Source organism: Phalacrocorax aristotelis, chromosome 4 (genome assembly GCF_949628215.1).
Source record: "Phalacrocorax aristotelis chromosome 4, bGulAri2.1, whole genome shotgun sequence".
NCBI lineage: Eukaryota > Metazoa > Chordata > Aves > Suliformes > Phalacrocoracidae > Phalacrocorax > Phalacrocorax aristotelis.
In genome coordinates this window covers 25,717,009-25,736,293 of record NC_134279.1, presented here as the reverse complement: position 1 = coordinate 25,736,293, position 19,285 = coordinate 25,717,009, and the positions used below count along the sequence as shown (strand labels likewise).

Here is a 19,285-nt window from a genome sequence, read left to right as displayed (position 1 = left end):
TGGGCTTCAGGATGTGATTCCAGATAGTGGGGATGGAATGCAAATTTTGAGGTTCTGCAAGTAATGAATGCTGTTTGGCAGCAAACCAGAAATACATCAGGTTGGATTATACCAAAATAATGCTGCTGTTCTTTACCAGAACAAAATTTTGAAATTAACTGGGGAGTTCACTGACCACATCTGCCTGGGTTTTAGGCTTTTCTAATTTAGGCCAGGGACAGGATGGAATAGCTAGATGAAGGTCACAATGGTGCACCTGATGTCATTTTCTCATAGCTCAGGGCTTGGGGTGCTTATCTTGGCTCTAGGCAGAATAGGAGTATGAGCCTCTACAGAGAGACCCATCATTTACCTTTGCCAGTTAACATGAAACTCTGGCTAATAGTATTCCTTGATTTGTTTCTGTATCTTCTGAGGTAACACTTAGCTTTTGGCATTGCCTCCCTTTCCTTTTAAAAAAATGGAGTCTCGAAGTGCCTTAAAGAGAGTAAATGGTTTTCATAAAAACTTCTGACTCCATTCCGCCTGCATGTGAATGCCCTGATCTTACTTGTAGGACATTAATTATGAAACAAAAGTGAGAATTTTCTTTAAATGATGATGCTAGAGACTTTTTACTGATTGCTTGGAAATTGCCTGCAGCTGACAGATTGGGATTTCAAAACAGAAAGGAAAGGAATTCAGGTACTCACCATTTGACAAAGGCTGGGTTCTGGCTGGTATGCAACTCTGTAAAGAAATAGGTAATCACATGTAATGGAAAGGATGTATGAGGTGGAAGGCTAGCTTGACCATAAGAAGGAAAAAATAGGCTGTTTTTTCTGATGGCAGGGAATCCTTAAGCACTGATTATGTTTGTTCTGTATGAAACCTTTTGCTGTTCTCTCTACTGCATTTCATCTTTATACTCTTGAAGCCAATTCTTTTTGTAAAATTAACTTGAAAACTTTCTCATTCTTGTACAAGGGGTCTCTCTGGCACTATGCAAGGTACAGTAATCCATTTTAAATCATGAAGTTTGACAAAACAGAGGTAGGAACCAGTAAGACCTAACTGAGCTGCCAACATACCGATTAGTAATACCTACTAACATGTACTTGTCTTTTAATTCATAAATAAGATGTCAATAAAGTGAGAGCACAAAATTAACTGAATGCAGTGATGCCACGTGTTTGGGGTGGCTGTGTAAGAGCTCTTACCTTCTGCTATTTGAGTATCCTAAGCATCTAGAACAAAATACAATTACTGATAAAATGTGCAGCTTACCCAAACAATATGGTTTACCAGTTGCTTGGCCAATTACTGGAGAGGTCTGTGGTGGGTAACTCTGGGTGCCTGCTGAGGTTTATTCCTTTTCATCTATTATAACATGTAAAGGCTGGTAGAAATCGGGTTAAGCATCATTATTTCTATTTTAAGATATCCCTGTTTCAAGATTGGGGAACTGAGGTGCAGTAGCGTGCCCAAGGTTGTTCAGTAAGCTGGAAGGCACTGGAAACTTTATCTTCTGTAACTTGCTCTTACCCAGTGGTGTCATTGATTATGTGTAAAGAAAAAAAAAAAAAGAAAGAAATAAATTATAGGACATGAAAAATAAGGTCCTCCATCTGGAAACAAAGAATGCAAATGACAGACTATGTCCTGTAAAGCCACTGTTCTGAAAGGGGCATGGAGATTGTGATGGCTGGATTTGAATCCCATTGTGAGGATGTAGTCAAGAGATTTCTTGGGCAGATGAGTATGTGGAGGGAACCGTTGAGGTAGGAGCGTTATTCTACCATACGATGTTAGTGAGTTTGGAATTCTGAATGGTGGAAAAAACTGGAAAGTTTGAGTTTCCTTTAAAGAAGGTACAAGAACTGTTTCCAGAGTGGAAAAGTATTCTACAACAACAAACTGAAGACTTTCAATCTAAGTAGCTTCTTGTAGTCTACAGATAGCTACAAAGGAGAACATTTCTGAGGCTTGACAGCTGTTAATATAAGCAGGTTAAGCTCATGGAGATTAACTTGCTCAACCCATTAAATAAAAACAGTGCCTGTGCTAGTTTATAACTGTCCCCTCTGATTCACAGAGAATCTACAATATCCATCTACTGAAACCTTTTAAACCAAGGCAAAGATGTTTTCTGAAAAGATGTGTTTTCAGCTTAGGCTGAGCTTTGTGCAGAAATGGCCATGCTCTATTATGCTGCACATCGCATAGGGTTGATCTCACTGGTCTGTTCCCTCCTTAAGACCTCTGGGTTTGTTTTCTGGTCTGTACTGTTGCAGTTTTTATTCCCTAGATATTTTTAATAACTGAACTGGATAGCAAAAAAAAAAAACAAAACCCAACCCCAACCAAACCCCAAACCCAGCAACAAAGCAACTGTAACAAAAAGCCCATAAGGCTCTTATTCTTCTCCTCTCCATATGATGCAGTTACCAATATAAAGGTTCAATAAACAGTGACGTATGGAAATGCTATGTGTCAAAATATATACAGGGCTAAACAGAGAAAGAATTTAGGGAGTTTGTCTTGTTTGACAGCCAGCACTAAGAAAACTTCTCCCTGGAATCTAGGCTTGCATTTAGATGGTAGAGGTGTGTTTTCTGGTGAGGGCGTCAGGTTGTTGACTTGTGCAGAAGACCTGGGCCCTGCGACATAACATCCCAGCGTGTGCCACGGAGACCTGGGAAATGAGCACTACTGCTGCTGGTTGGGCGCTGCTCTGCTTCTTCCTGATGAGCAGCATGATTCACACGTTTCTCTGTTCTGTCTCCCCCAGACAAGTATGTTTTTGTGGAAATAAGTGTCCTGCCTTTCTGTGCTCTGTTTGATTGCTTGCGGGATCCCTGAACTGAAATAACATTGAGGCAGTTTAAATAAGGTTACACTCTTGGCTGCCTGTGTATGGGAAATATATAAATAGTACTAATATATTGTGACACTTCTTTCGCAGTTCTCTCTCTGATAAAAATGTGTGAAGATAAAAGCTAAAAACAACCAGAGTTATTTGCTGTCTTCATGTGTTATTTAGCTGATCAAGTAAGAGAGTTGATTAATTCAGGTTTTATTACTGCAAAGACATGGACTGAGTTTTTTGTGTGGTTGTTTACATGAACTTTAATGTACTTATAGGATATGATATTTGGGCACTAACTGAATAAATTTAATTTCTGTACCTGTTGGCTGTTGAACTTTAAACCTTAACTAAAAAAGTAAGTCTTATTCACGGCACTTTAAATGTTGGGAGAAAAAAAAAATATAATTAATTTAGATATTGTTAGTGGTGTTCTGTCACCCTTCAGCCACACCGAGGGGTACCAGTGGATCTGTATGCCATTCCTCCTCTGCTCTCTGGTTCCTCTTCTAAATTCACCAGCATTTTGCTTGTGATAAGCATTTGTGACTAGACCTTTCGGCATTTTGCATCCTGTGGTTCTCCTCAGCTAGCTATTAGCATATTGAGTACATTATCTGCTTTATCCTTCTGAAAAAGTAAATCTTGAACATCCGTATTTGTAGTTTGAAGAATATTATTACCAAAAACCTGAAGATGGCTGATTACTTCTTATAAAAACCCAGGAATGTTGTCTTGCCTGTTTTCTGTACACTTTCTCACACACACACAAAACAGTTATACTTGCCCACAAAGCTGAATATACAGAATGTTATCGGTGAGGGTATCCATTAATGGACACGTAAATCTGGACAACTGCAATGGCCTGTAGCACAAAATGAGATCGGTTTTGTTTTCTGGAGAGAGTTCTTAAAATGTTTGAATAATACACATATATGCATGCATTTTGAGATTAAAGGAAAGGTTTTAGAAGAGGACATCGCTACAACTTTTAAGGAGGATATTAGTGTTATGGCTCACCGATATAAAAACATGACGCATAAATGTATGCTTTCAACTGAATGCCTTCATCCAGTGAGCTCTGCATGCTCTAACAAAACCTAAACACTGCATGTGGTGAATGTAGTACAAAGCCCTGTAAGTGCCCATATGGAAATCTCCAGTTCTGATTACTACCGCTCAGTCTGTGCTAGATAGAAATCTGTGAGACAGGTGTCCTTAAATCTTACCCTCATGTGGAACTGGGTGTTCGTTAAGCTCTAGTGTTGTAGGTTACATGAGTTATGGTTGGCTCCATGATCTGCTGAAAGTCTTACAGCTATGTTTGTGCTGTAAAGCTGAAGTTTAGAGACTGAATAACCCAACATCTTATGACATGCACATGGATTTGGGGTGCTCGGTTAGAAGGCATGTGTGACTGGGGTTGAAGTCTGTGGTAGTCTGTGGTTGAAGTGTGGGTGCTTGATGACGGGCTTAAACACCTGAAACACACCTTGAGGTTAGCACCTTATCAGAAATCTTGGATTTGAGCGACTTTGCCAAGTCTTCACGGTGAGTCAGAACCAGAATTACCGCCTGGTCTGACTTCCAGGCCGTCGGCTTACATTGCCAGCAGGAAGAAAATTGCTTCACTGTAAAATGGCAGAGAGTACGTCAGCGTGGTTCTTTCATTGTTGAATTGTTAAATGAAAAGTTTCATTGTTAAAACAGTACCTTTACTGAGATAAGAAAGATACACTCCTGTAACAGGCTCCGGGAACAGTCTGTGTTGTCCCTGGCTGAGGGCAGATTGGACCGGGAAAAGCTTGCAATAGGACTGCAGGAAAAACAACTCAGAAGTGCATCAGAGATGAAGAGGAAGTACCTGCATACGCACTGAGCCATTTTATGTAAATATTTATATTTTATAAAGCCATTTTCCTACAAAACAGTGATTTCTCAGAGTGGATTGCACATATTTTCCATGTTTCTGAGAACATCTTTGTTATAACTAGATTGTTCCAAGAAAGGCAATAAATAACATGTCTTTAAATACAGTGCCCACAGTGCTCTTACCTTGCCAGCATTCAGGCTTTGTGAATGACCACAGGCTCTGAAGAGCAGTATTTGTGGTGCTCCAGTGCTCTCTCTGGAGGTAAAGCTACTGAGGACCTTTATGGAATATGACAGCCTTTCCACATTGTTAGAAATAAAGAGGCAGAAAGTTGTTTTGTGGTGGCTTTGGTTTTTTTTGGGTTGTTTGGGGATGCGTTTGTCCATATGCACAGAATAACATGGTAAAACTCTTCTAAATACAAATTAATTGTTGTCTGAAGGGTACTGGGTAAACATGCTGAGGTGGAACAGCTCACCCTTGCTCCCTAACAGCATTGTTCCTCTCTGTTGTTTTGGTGGTACGGAGTGACAAGCTTGCTGCCAGGAATGAGCAGATGTTAGATGTCAGTTTTGAGTAGCCTCTCTATAATCATATTTAATTTAAAATTAACATCTCTAATGTGCTAATGTTTTATGCATCCTGATAGAGGGAATGTAGGCTGTTGGATCTCTGAGCACTTGGTAACTGTTTCTGACTGTGAGTGGCTGGTAGCTGTGTAATTAAATAATCCTAAATCTTAGTGGAAACTATGTTTAGAGACAGACATACAGCATGATTATGTGTCTTGTTCCTATAGGAAACCACACTGCCAAGGCAAAAGGAAAATGGAGATCACCCATAACTCTGCACAATAGTCTTAAACTCAAGTGGGACGTTAATGATGGGGGGTTTCCCCCCTTCTGTTGGCAGGGTTAGTAAGGCTTTGAATTGCCTGAGAAACTTCACCTGGAAAATATTAGGTCACTTGGAAATTCAAAAGTGCTAATTAATGAGATATATAATATGGAGCTGTCTTGTTAATCAGTTTGCAAAGATAGAAGAGCAGTGAAGACACTTCAGATTCCTTCAGAGCAAGGGGTTTTTGCAGCTGCTGATATAACCTGTACCCTACATCTTCCTTCGGATCAAAGTTGATAAAAGGGAGAAACAGGACCCATGATTTTTTAAGGGCTAAGTGTAATTTTGACTACAATTTTATATACTTTTTTTCAATTTACAATTAATGCCTTTCCAGTGAATGGTTTAGTTGGTATATTAAAAGTGTAGGTTGTCCCTCTGTGTTAGTGTTTTAAGGATTAATTTCTTTGCTGTTGTCAAGAGAAATTGGATGCAATGTGTTAGAATACTTGCTGAGTTCCCCCGCCCTGTTTTTTTCCTGCACAAACTGTGTCTGTGTGTATATATATATATATATGATGTGTTACAAAATAAGACAAACGATATTCTTTGATTCTGAATGTCAATACATAGTGGCAACATTTCCTGGTAGGAAATATCTTTGCATATGCACATTTACATAAAAGAGGGAAGGAATAACTTTAATTTTACAGTGTTAAAATTCCAAGATTAGAAACTAAACAGTTTTCAGGTCCCTTGAATGTGAGGAGTTCATATGTTCCACTGCTTGCTCTGAGTAGTAAAGCATAAATGAAGAGTATGTCAAACCTATAATAATGATAAATTATTTGGAATTTGACTTTACACAGAATTCCTGTGCAAATTTGGGTGCACCTTAGGGGTGGAGTGAATAGAGTGACCACAGACCATTCATTTTCAAGGTCAGTGTTGTGGCTTGTTCTGGACTATGGGCTATAAACATGGCAACCTGACATGGAGCACTCTACAGGATTTATTTACCTTATTTTAGAGTTTTCTTTTAATAATGCTTTCCCCAAATGACGTGCCTCCATTCAGTTAGGAGCAAGTCTAGGTGACAAAACAGGGCTTTAACTGCAAACATCACTTTAACTAACAAGGTCAGAGGGTTTACTGGAGGTAGCTTAGAGAAAACTTGCCAGCCTAAACCAGACTTCTGTTGGTCTAGAGATTCTTCTGTCTGCAGGAGTCCAATTAATCAATGGCAGCTTCTTTTAAGTGTATCCCAAAGTACGGAGCTGCAGAAGAGGTTCTGCCTTATAATCATTGCATTACAGCGGTCTGCTAGTGTTGGAAGACCAGATGGCTACTACTGATGTCACCATGGGCCTGAGAAGAGCCACAGCTTTTGCCTGTTGGTTGCTTGTTCAGCTTGGCATTAAATTCTTGTTTGCTTTAGTGTTAAAAGGTGTTCCTAAAAACATTCGGTAAAGCCTGCATTTACAGAATGCAGGTTCTTGCCCTGTTTGTTGCCTCAGTCTTTCAAATGCATGCCCTAAGTGAATTGGTAGAGGAAGGGGAAATAGAACAACTCTTCATTGGCTGGGGTTCAAAGGCTTTGAGGTGAAAAGTGAGCAGCTAGCATGCAGATTTGCCAACTCCCCTGGGCGGCACAGCAGGCACATCAGAACACAGCTGCTGGACCATCCAGGGTGTACAGAGCCTTTCATCTTCTTCTACTGATTTTAATTGTTTTTCTCATGATAATAAGCTTTAGAAAAAGCCATTAGAAAACCTCTACAGGAAATCTCTAGTCTTTCTGTTTGCTTTGCCTGCTCTGTAGAAAGGTATAAATGTACAGGCTGCTTGTACAGACTGAAGGGCAGAGTGGTAGCTCAGTGTATCACATCTAGTACCAGTAGTTGATTTTGATATACCATTGCTGTGTGTATGCTTTGTACTTTTACTCCTGTAGGAAGAAGGTGAAAACCAGTCTGTGCTGGATTTGATACGGAATGTTGCAAATTAGTTCACTGAGTCACTATTTCAGCTAAAGGATGTTTTTTAAAACACTGATGTCAACAGCCGAAACATGGAAGTGGGCAGCATCAGCAAGCCTTAGGCATTTGATGTTTTTAGCTTAAAATAGCTTCTTGAACAGCAGTGGGAGAAGAAAGACTTCCAAAAGGGAAAAAATGTGGTTTTTTTTTCTTGACATCTATCAACACTTTGTCGCGTCTGTTTGGGCAACAGCAATGTTTGAGGCTTGTGTCGAAAAGTATATTTCAGAGCGATAGGTCCTTAGACAAAAGTCTTAAAGTGCCAGGACATGCTCGTCAGGCCTGTTGCTGAGCTCTTGGATTAACGAGGCCTCTGCTCACTCAACAGCACGGCTGTGTTTTGTTTCATGCTGGAACGACGGTTGGAGTTTTTTTAGGCATCTCTGCTATGGCTGCCCTTCTGTCTAGCAAGAGTGTTGTTGAAGCTGCTTCTCCCAGCAAAGCTCCTTTCCAAGAAAACAAATATGTGGTTTTAAGCTTGCCTACTTAGATGAGTTACGTAGTTTTAAAAATATTTGTGTAGACCTCTGATAAGGGACTTGGAACAAAGTTGTCTTCTCAAGTGGAGTGTTCCTGTTGGTACGACAGTGTTGCTAAACCCAGCTTATTGCAACTGTTCTGTGAAGTGTGCATAAAGGCTGGAAGCTCTTAAAATATTGGTACCGATACATTTGTAGTGGCCCCTTTGATCTTGTTGCTTAGACATGTTTCCTTTCTTTGCTTTTGTCTGATTTTTTTTTTTATTTATCTTATATTTTCCTGCTGTCAGGATCTATTAAATGGCAGCTCTACAGTTTCTGACAAAACCTATTGAAGTTTCTGTTGAATTGTGATCTGAAGTTTGCTGTTGGTTATTGGCTATTGGTTGTTCTTACAGTATTTGCCTAATCTTTCAGTTCTTCTGTTCCTACCTTTTTTTTTTCTTCTGTGTTTTGTTGGGGTTTTTTGTTTGTTTGTGTGCCCCTTTTTTAAATTTTTTAAAGCAATCAAAAGAAATTTGTGTTTTCCCGTTGGAAAAGTACCTGCTTACAGCTACCGGTGCAAAACACTGGTTCCTAAGTGGGCTGGTCTAACTGCAGACTTTTTCTTTTTTAAAAAAAACAGGAATGGAGATATGGAAAATTTTATAAAAACATCTTTTTATGGTCTGCTGTGTTAAAATAATCGTATAGACAAACCATTCCTGGAAATGTCATGGCAGGGGAAAAAGAAGAAGCCTCTCCCATAGTGCAACACGCAGATACTTGCACCTAGATTTATATGTAGAGAACTATATATTTCTCTCTCTATATCTCTCTCTATGTCTCTCTATATAATTTATATAGATACTATAGAAATTATCTATATATAATATAGAATTATACTGGGACTTAGCTAGATGTGGACATAAAACTAAGTACATACTCTCTATTACTGTTGTGTTGCCTTAGATGTTCCTGCCCCTCCAAGTAATAATTCATTGCTTAATTAAAACACCTGTTTGCTCAGTACAGGTGGGCAAATGGAATGAATCGTCCATGTCTGGCTGAAGTCAAGCACCATTTTTCTTGGTGTGTGCTTTCTTGCTGGGATGGCATCCTCTGAGCCGAGGTGACTGGGGGAGTGTTTGAGAGCAAATGAAAGGGGAAGGGCTCTGCCCACAGCTCCGCCCTCAAAGCCAGGCCCACAGAGCTGGCCACAGGCTGGCGCAGGTGGCTCTGGATCTGAAGCCAGCAGTCTTCATTGCCAAGAAACCTTCTGCGTTTGGGATGATGGAGTTTGGGTAGCAGAAATTACTAGCTGTGGGGAAATGCTATTCAAGAGAGAGCAAAATTTCACTACTGCTACATAAGAACAGTATAGTTTTTTAACTACAGTTAAACAATAACTTTAAGTTCTTAGGGAGGGGGAGAAAAAGTGGGGCAATGAAACAGGAGATGGTTGCTTTGATTTTGCAGCATACTGGGGTTCCTCATGGCTTGTGGTCAGACCCTAGGGAGATCTGAGAGGGGATAAGGTGGAAAACGCACCCAGCAGGATACAGATGGAAACTAATTGCTGGAGAGGTGGCTAAGTGGGGAATAGAAGGGATGCTGAGGAGAAGAGCCAGCTTTCCCTGCCCAGTGTGTTTCAGCAGCTGCACAGCTGGTTCCCTTTCCAAGGTCCCTTTGACGGAACATATCTGCAGCATGTTGCCTGCTAAAAAGACTTTCTGATAAACCAGGTGAGGGCAGTTGCTGGGAATTTCTCCACTGCTGATAATTTTGACTGACCTTTTTGCACACATGTGTCAAATACCAATTCTAAACCCCGAGTCAATCAAATATTCCAAGCACTCTCTTCTTTATTAGCCAAGCTGTAAATGCCTTAAGGCAATTGAAATCTGCACAGTTGAGTAAAGAAAAGCCTGGGGAAGCAACACTCATAAAAATTAACAGAAGTGCATCCTTGTAGGTGTATAAAAAACTTTTTCTTGTGTTGGGAGCTAGGGTTATTTATATTTTAAATAGAAATGTCCCTTCTAAATGAAAATGTTGACAAGTAGTTGTTTTCTGAGTTATATCATCTTTTCCCTGTGTGCTACAACCTGCCCAGTGCTTTCAATCTGAAAAGCTCTGTAAGAGAAAAGTGAGAGTTGGCTGTAACTTTGGTAAACCTGTAAGTCCATTCACCTGACTTCGCATCCTTATCTTTCTTCTGTTATCTAATTTCAGCTGAAATTTAAACAAGCTTTTTCTTGGCTGGCAATTTGAAGAATTAGTATTATTCCTGGAGATGAGTTTGAGCGGGTTTTTTTGAGATACACACAAAAGCAGCTGCACACATTAAGATGCAGCAAGTACATTTTTTTATCTAATGAGATACACTATAAGTGTATTTTTGAAAGCAAAGTCACTCTGGTTACCCTTAAACTAAAATTTGGCGGCATTTCCCAGGTCAGCATGCCTGTCCTAGAAGGCATGGCGCAAGAGCAGAGATCCATTCTGTGGGACAAAATAAAAATCCTGTCTGTGCCAAAAAATTAATCTTTTGACCAAGACTACTGTTGGGGAACAGATGGCACAGCTCTCGAATGTAGGCTTGTTTTTGCTTTTGATAAAGCACAAATGCTTTTTCATGCTATAATCCCTCCCTCTCAAAGTCTTACCCCTCTTTGATTTGCAGACTTCCTTCTATGTGTTGCATCCCATCTTCCATTCTGAAAATTAAGTAGGTTGGAAGAATAGCAACTTTCAGACAACTAGACTTTACTGAAACCAGATGAAGACGTGAGATCTCCAGTGCTGTAAAACCTTAGACCAGGCAAGATTTTAGATATGCTTTTCTTTGTAGGAAGGGAGGGAAAAGAAGGTTTGATAAAATAATAAGACACAGTTCTTGGTGTTCCTCCTAACAATGCGCTTGGCCTGTGTAATTGTCTTGTTTTTAGGCCCGTCCTTACATTTGCTTGGAAGTCTGCTTCCTTTGAAAAGCAATGATTATCTGTACTTTCAGAGTAGTCCCCAGAAGGCATTACAGGCAGAAGGTGTCAGCTGGTGTTCGTTCCTCTCATCTCCTCAGCGCTTCCTCGTGTTGCTTCTTTGCAATGAGGGGTCACTGTCACTGAAATCATGCTTTTGGGTAGAGGAGGGTGAGGCTTAATTTCAGCCTGCTTCAAATGTCAGTGTTTTCAGCATCTGTTTTTACAGCTCATAAAATGGATACAGATGCAGATCCAGGTGCTTCCCTAGATACCCAGAGCTCTGCATCTGCAGCTGCGTGGTGGAGAGTCAGGTGATCTCGGTGACATGCTGTGTGAGAAGAGGGACTTTGCCCCCTGTGATCATCCATGACTTGCTTCTTTCCGCTACCTGCACATGCTGAGTGGAGTTGGGGGAGGGGTGGGGAGGAAGAGTTTGGGCAAGGAATGGGTGAGAGAGCACAAAGGAATAGTGAGCAGAAGTCAAGCGGAGGATGCGCACTTGCTCAGCAGAGGCTGGGTGGAAGGTCTCCCTGGCAAAGCCCTGCTGCAGTGGTGGATTTGACCAGCTGGGCCTTCATAAAACAGGTTCTTGGTGGCCAGTCGCCTCGACGTGCTTCTCGTCACAGCTGTCACTGTGGTCGTTGGTAGTGTTTGTCTGGCTGTTTAGATCTAGTGCCAACTGTTCTTGCAACCTGAACAGAGGCAGAAATGAAAGATCATCAGGGATGATAAAGTCACAGAGAACAAAAAGCAGGTGAAACCAAACTTCTGATGGCTTGTGCTCTTTTACAGTGCTGTAAGGCAAATAAGCTTTGAAGGGAAAGCACGTGAATGTTGTATTGATCTTGCATCTTCAAGATCACCAGAACATGCACACCTGTGTTGAAACTACTGCTTTCCTGGAAGAGACCTCTTGGTTACCTTTTTAAACTTTGATTTGCACTGAGGAAGGGGCTAAAAATACTGTGGATTTTGAATAAGCTTCAGGATTGAAATGTTGCAGTGCAGTTCTTGTAATGCCCTATGGAGCAGCTAGGAGAGGGTATTCACTGCATGGTCCATATTGAGACAGGAAAGCAGTGTCTCAGGAAAATAAGAAAATCTATCATCTTTTTTTTTCTGTAGGTAAGAGAAATATATCCTGAATGCTCCCAATTCAGAAGTATCTTCCCTGTCTGAAACTGTTACTAGGTATAGGGGTATTATGACAGAATGAGTGATGGGTCTGTTGCAGGGGTTGGTTTGTTTAATTTAAGTTCGGCTTCCAAAAGCCATCGATAAATCTGAGTGACGTGCCTTGAAGCTGCTGTTCGTATTGAAGCTGTTGTTGCATGATCATCTAAATGGGTTCTAGGGCCAGTGGAGAAACAATGAAAATCCTTTCATTGTAAGCAAAGACAAATTACCGAAAAGCTAATGAGAGAGAAGGTGTTTCTGTAGCTCAAATGAGCACTTGTAAAATGATTGTAGGCGGTTGTTATGGCTTCTGATGTCTTATTTTCTTACTCATGTAGGATTGCTTATAACAGCACAGAAATTTAACAGCAGATCTCTCCGGAATGGCCTTGGTGACTCATTTTAAAAAGGGAAATACCTTATGTGTGGTTATTGTAAACTTGGTCTGAATACTGCTTCATTTTTGGTAATCTTGGTTGTGCAAGATCTGCAAACTCAGTAGACTGTGACAGCACCTGCTTTCTTTTCCACCTTTCTTTTAGTGACCTTTCTGAAATGTCTGTAGATAGTTTATTCTGAAATTGCAGGTTGTTCTTCCATAATTAATTAATTGTGTGGTTTGTTTCCCTGGGAGAATCAGACGGGCGCTGACATCATTCATATGCAGAGAACTCCTAGGTGTGTTTGTTAGAGACAGAAAAACATATAAGTCAATATGGAAAATATAAATAGCTACTTAGAGTACGTGCCCTCGTGGAACAGTGGATAACACGTGCCTGTCCTTGTTTTCCGCCTGCTCCAGACAAGCAAGCAGCATCTAGAGAAGTGGTTTGTCTTGCCCTCTCCTTCACAGGCTGGGCAATATCAGCACGTGAGGAGAAGGATGCGTCCGGAGATGTTGGCTCATCTAGTGACACTTAGAAAGAGAGGCCCCAAAATTCATTTTTAGGCATTGGAACTACTAGTTTTCCTTATGATTTTTCTCCCTTCTGTCCCCTTCCCCCAGTCCTTCTCCAGCAGCCTTATGAAGGGAGGTGTGCCAGGTGTTGGACAAGGACTACAGGAGATAACTGAGCTCTTCTCTCCTGCCGAGAGAAAAACTGTAACATTATATTACTGTTGAAAAGCACACTGCAAGATACATTTTAATTAGAGTGTGTTTTGCTGCAGTGTAATTAAAATAAGGGTAAAAAGCTTACGCTTAGTGGAGTAGCGTGTTTTATTATTGTGCTTTTCTATTTCAGATTCTTATCGTTGCCTTAGAGACAGGAAATGAGAATATGGGAGACCATAACATTCATAGTAACAGTCTGCGGTAATAATTTTTTGTGAAGGCTGCTTATGAGTTTGACTTGAGGCATTATTGACAGCATCTCACACTAGAGGAATATAATACTTCAGTTGTAGTATTGCATGGCACTCCAGTAAGAGTGCAGACAGAGTTGAGCTGACTCTATGTCGTTTGGTTGGAATGAAAAGCTTTCCACTAATAAATGCAAATTAATGGGGACTTGAATGATGAAGGAGCATGACATTATTTGTGCTGTTGAAATAATAAACTAAAACTACCGAATCTTCTGAGATTTATATAAGCCAACTCAGAACAGTTTGAAATATGTGATTGTTTGCTAGCTGCATTTTGATTCAGATTTTTTACAAGCTTTTGGGATGGCAAGTCAAAATTAAATGAATCAACTAAGTGTCAAAGATAATAATTCAATGCTCTCAGAAAGTCTCCTAATGACATCTTTTTGTGGAATTCCTTTTTCAAGGTTGCTTTTTAATGAGAAGAATATTTTTACTTCTTGCTCTCTCCCTTCCCACCCACATTAGAATTTTCCACAGAACAGAAATTATGGTTTCTGATGAGATTTCTATTTGCATATGCAGTGCTGAGGAAGATCAGAGGCTTTCATGCCCCCTCATATGCTGCTGATGATACCAATTTCTTACACGTAACTGGTCACACATAAATTTGAGCTTAAGTTTGAAGCAGCACTCAATCAACATCGTAAGAGATTGGAGTTAGCTGTTCCAAATAAGCAGAAAGTGCAATGTAGGTAGTTTCAGTGGTTTGCCACTTTCAAAAATGAGAGTGCAGTACTGCTGTTCCTTTCTCTCCCACCCACCATCTCTGGCTGCTTAGTTTTCCAGCTCAGTTATGCTGCTACATTAGTTCCTAAAGCTGTGCTGTAAACCAGATTGTTGAAATTTCCACTCTAACAGTGGCAACTCCTCTGCTCTGAGAGACAGGAGGTATCCTTAAGAGAAGTACTTTAAACTGGATGTGTACTTCCTGTTTTACACCAACTGGTATTTTTTACCGTAGTACCTTGCATTATTTTTACCACAGTTATAACTCTGTGCCTTAAATCCTCAAGAGTTTTCACTCCCAGAGTCCATGCCTTGCACCAAGTCAAGAGATCTAGGTTACTGTGGCTGACTGCTGCTCCCAGGTGTTTTGTGTTAGGAAGCAAATAGAGCTGAGGGAGAAAGGGTGTTTCACAGCCTAATGCTGTTCACAAGCCTTTGGCCCGATTCCAGAATACAGTTGTGGTGGTTTAGCCAGATGTCCTGCCACGTGTGTGTTCGAGTTGCAGAAAGATGTAGAATAGCTTTCTTTAGCCTTTTTGTGGTTAGATGAACTAGCAAGAGGTGCAGGTACTGGCATATAAAAGAGTTAGTAGTATGCTGTCCTCATTACAGTATCTCAAAGTTGAAGTCACGATGCAGTGAACTCAGGATGCATTCCTTCTCGCCCAGCTCTCACTGATGTTACTGTGAGGGCAGTCTCGTTGGTTTGGTCCCGTAGTTCTTCCTTTTAGCTGCAGTGGTTGCCAACTTAATTTCCTTTCCAGTGGCAGGGTGGGCATCATTCCAAGCACATCGAAAGGGGCACAGTGATGTGGCTATAGAGCGCAAGCTAATGGATAATAACTTCACTAAAACTGGAGATGTAAATCTGGAAATATAGGGAGATGGTTATCTCAGACCTTCATCTTTCCCATTAATTGACCTAGAGTTTCTGTAGAAAGAGGTAATTATTTAGAACTCAGTTCAGCTCCATGGCTCAGTGGCTTTTGCTTTTGTTATACTTCATATTCTTTTCAGGTGGTTTTAATGGGTAGCCTGCATTAACAGTCTAAAAAGGGAAAAAAAAAAAAGCTTTAGTATATAGATTCTTTCAGTGGATCATGAATGGTAAATGTCAAAGTCTAAAGAATAATAGAATCAAATACCATAAAGATCTTTATTTCAATAATGTATATAATATATATAAATATTTTAATATGTTAATTAATTGTTTAATGCATTGTTTCCTTCATAAGCAAAGTAGGTACCCAAATTCACCAAAACGGGGCTTTGAGCAACCTGGTTTAGTGGAAGGTGTCCCTGCCTATGGCAGAGGGGTTGGAACTAGATGATCTTCAAGGTCTCTTCCAACCCAAACCGTTCTATGATTCTATGATTCAAAATGAATTAATGAATTAAAAATAATAAATGAAGGAGCCTTCCTATACAAGCATGGAGAACAGTTCTGTGCCTGAGGCAGGTTGGAGGGTAGGTGTCTAAATATTAATTGCAAAGTTATATATCAAGTGTCTGAAAAAATTAGTTCCTTAAATATATCCCTCAGAGGAAACAAATAACACAGTTGTTAGATTCGAGGCTGTTGAGTATTACCATGGACTGCTCTAATCGGTGTGTTTCAGGGTCTTTTGTGGAAAAACAGATTGAGTGTTGAATATTGTCTCCCTGCTGCCGGGCTGTATGTTTCTAAATGTTTTGTGGGTGTAGGTGCCCCCTGTACGTGGGGTGAGAACTGGCGAGCCAGGCTGTGTGTCCTGCTTTGCTCCAGGGAAAATCTCTTGCTCTGCTGGAAAAACAAAGAAGTTATTGCACATGTCCTAGCTCTGGGTGGCCATTTGGCATTCCTATGCTCCTAGTGTCTACTTTTTTTTTTTCGCTTGACAGTGCTCTTGTGTTTAAAGTGTTTTGCTAATCAGTGTTAGAAAGTCCTAGTATGATTCATTTAATTTTCCTTAAATCCTGAAAAGTGCTTGTTCCAGGAAAAAGCTAGGCAAGGTCAGTACCTTAGAAACACACAGTTTTATTTTTTACAGGTGAATTCTTCATTTAACCTAGTAGGATATTCCTATCCAGACAGTCAAGCTTGTCATTCTTAAAAAAAAAAAAAATTTAAAAATCCCACAAACATGGTGAGCAGTGCTTGGCATACTGAATGGACTATGGGCTATGAAATGCTGTGGTCTTCAGAAAGACGAGCTATAAAGCACACCAGAGGGAGAACTGAACCTTGTCATCTCTCCCCACATTGTTTTGCACTTCCCCCAGCTATCATATTTCAAACCTCATGCCTTGGTCCAGCTCATGCACAATTTTTGTAATCAGCTTAGTCAGGGATGTGATTTCCCTTCCTACTTCTGCCTGTTACACTTAGTTTATAGCAGTAAAGCCCGCTTTGTGGGAGTCACTGCAATGGAATTGTTCCTCCCCTTGTGCAGGGGGACTGGCTGTAGCAGCAGAGTACTTTTGTGCCGGAGTAGTTGCATCTTCCACGGCATGGCTGGACTGCTTTAAGTGCACGTGTCCAGGCAGAGCAGTTTGTCTTCTCTGTTTTGACATGGTTGTGTTGCAGCGTCTCGATGGTTGTCACCAGTGCCCCTCGAAGGGACGGGCTTGGGAGCGTGGCCATGCAGATTCAGAAAGCTGCTGTCAGCACTGTCCCAGGGCGCGGGGGGGGATATGTATTGCCTCTGGGTGTGCCTCCTTTGGTGTGGCACCAGAGGCTGGTGGTGCTGTTAGTTGCAGCAGCATATTAGCCACAGTTGAAACAGCGCTCAGATTTAACAAATAAAACTAAAATATCTTCCACACTTTGGCAAGGGGTGTTGTTTTTACTGTCTTTTAACACCATGAATGTCAATAGTTAACTTTTGGTGTATGATACATGATTACGAAGCAAAGGGGAGTGACCTCGCTCTGCATTGGCTTTTATTTTATTTGAGATTATGAAGAGCACCATCCTGTTTATGATTCAGCAGTAAAAGACTTCACTGAAACCATGCACACTGTTTTAAATTACACTGCAGGCTCTGAACCGCTGCAGAACACTTCTGCCTTCAGGCACCACGATGTAGAGATCTTTCAAGCGGCTGTTTGGGGGGTAGAAGAGAGGGCTTATTGTAAGAGTTGCATGAAGCACTTCAGAAACACTGCATTCTTTTTTCCCCTTTCTTTCCTTCCCCTTTCACTTTTTCCTTGCGTTATCTACACCAAAGTTATTTACAAGAAGTTAAACGATGAGCAGTATCTTAATACCCTTGGCAACGTTTATGCTTTCTATAAAGATGGTTCCATCTTTCAAATAGAAATTGGTAAGCGAGGGGTTTTTCTTCAGGACACCTCTGCTGTTAGTTCGCACGGAAGCAGATCGCCGTGACAGGCTGGGCACTGCCTTTGACTAGGTAAATATTGCATCCTAACCTTTCTAAAGCAAGCTCCCCGTGTCCGTGCTGCAGGTGCTGCTGTGGAGGCATGCTGGAGCTTGGAGGGGCCGGGCGGGAGCACCTTACAGCGCGCTGGTGCCATCTGACGGTAAGCTTGCCAGCAGGTTTTCCCCCTTCCCATCAATGTCTACAAGCTTTTCATTTGTTTTGTGGGAGTAGGGTGAGATGGCGTTAGCTGCATGTTATATATATCTAAATATCCCAGAAACAGAAGTACTATATTCATTAAGAAATCTAGAATGTTTTGTGTGGTTTTCTTTATTCATCCTGTGCTTTAAAAACAGCTTTTAAATGAGACTACAACTTACGATATGGCTTTTTCACTTAGTTTTCTTTTCTCCCCCCCCCCCCCCCCAGAAGTAACTATTAATTACAGACACAGTCTTCCTGTGATAACTCTTACGCTGCCCACAAGAAGCGAACGCTGTCGGTTCACTGTTAAGCCAATGGTGACCACCGTAGGGGCATTCCTGCAGGATGTGCAGAGAGAAGATAAAGGAATTGAGAAGGCGGAAGTGTTTGCAACAGGTATCTTATATTTCTGTCGTTCCTCAAAATTGATCCGTTCCTTTTCAAATGGACTGTACTTCTCTCGTGAAGCATGAGTTCAGTCCTCCATCAGGTTTAGCATTGTTGCTGTTGGGGTAGTTCTTGAATGCTTCTGGGGTTTATTGGTGTTTCAAATTTAATATCTGAGACTTCTTGGAAAGGCTGATGAAAAATGCAGAATTGGACATAATACTGTAACCTTCCCGATGTGTACCAGGAAACAGTAGTGTCCTCTATTATATTTTTCAAATAGCTTCTCTTTGTAATGCTGACTTTAAATAAGTGTGTCTCTTCTAGTTTCCTCGATACCTTTTTCTTTCCTTGTACTCCACGATCATTCTTAAAGACAACCAGTCGGGCTCTTCAGTGTGACGACTGCCAGTTGTCCGATGTTACCTGGAGCTGGAAGAATCCATTTGCCTTACCACAAACTTGAACTCATATGGAAAACTTACTAAGAGCTAAGCAACCAGATGCTGTGTGCAAATATAAAGGGCAGCTTTTTTAGTCTTTGGGGAGGTTTCATTCATCAGCTGGAGTACAGAATTTTGGGGCCTTTGGGTTGAAAAGCAAAAGCTATACTGATGTGTTAGCACCGATGTGGTCTTTCCTCCTTGTAGCATACTGTTTATCTCATTGTCCCAAGTCTTCAGGTCATTTTCTTAAGCTCTGTTCACTGTTTTCATGTGTTTTGTCTCCTCGGTCTGCCTGTTGATAAAAGCTAACTACCAGTTAGTTAAACTGTTTTTTCATTTTATTTCCAAGACAACTTTGTATTTGGGCAGTGCTTTATAGTTTTTCCACAGCAATTCTGAGAAGTCTTGCAACCCCTGTCCTGGTCCTAGAGGACTCGATCTCAAAAGGAGAACTAAGATGTAGCTTTCTTGTCTGAATGTGGTAGAATAGGTTCTTGAATTTGGCCAATTAAAATCATCCATTTCTTCCCTTTCCCTCTCACCCCCTTAAAAAGAAATAAAAAAGAAAAAGGAT

The 19,285-nt window shown here is 40.8% G+C and overlaps 1 protein-coding gene across 2 annotated transcripts in view; it reads left to right on the top strand.

Annotated features, from left to right (window-relative positions):
• MCUB (mitochondrial calcium uniporter dominant negative subunit beta) overlaps positions 1 to 19,285 on the top strand; it is a 55,039-nt gene that overhangs the window by 25,839 nt on the left and 9,915 nt on the right. The window contains exons 2-3 of one of the 2 annotated variants that reach the window (XM_075090670.1): positions 17,759 to 17,834; positions 18,104 to 18,274. In XM_075090670.1, coding sequence (XP_074946771.1) covers positions 17,759 to 17,834; positions 18,104 to 18,274 — 247 coding nt within the window. The remainder of the gene's footprint in view (positions 1 to 17,758; positions 17,835 to 18,103; positions 18,275 to 19,285) is intronic. The other variant, XM_075090671.1, reaches the window with a different exon arrangement.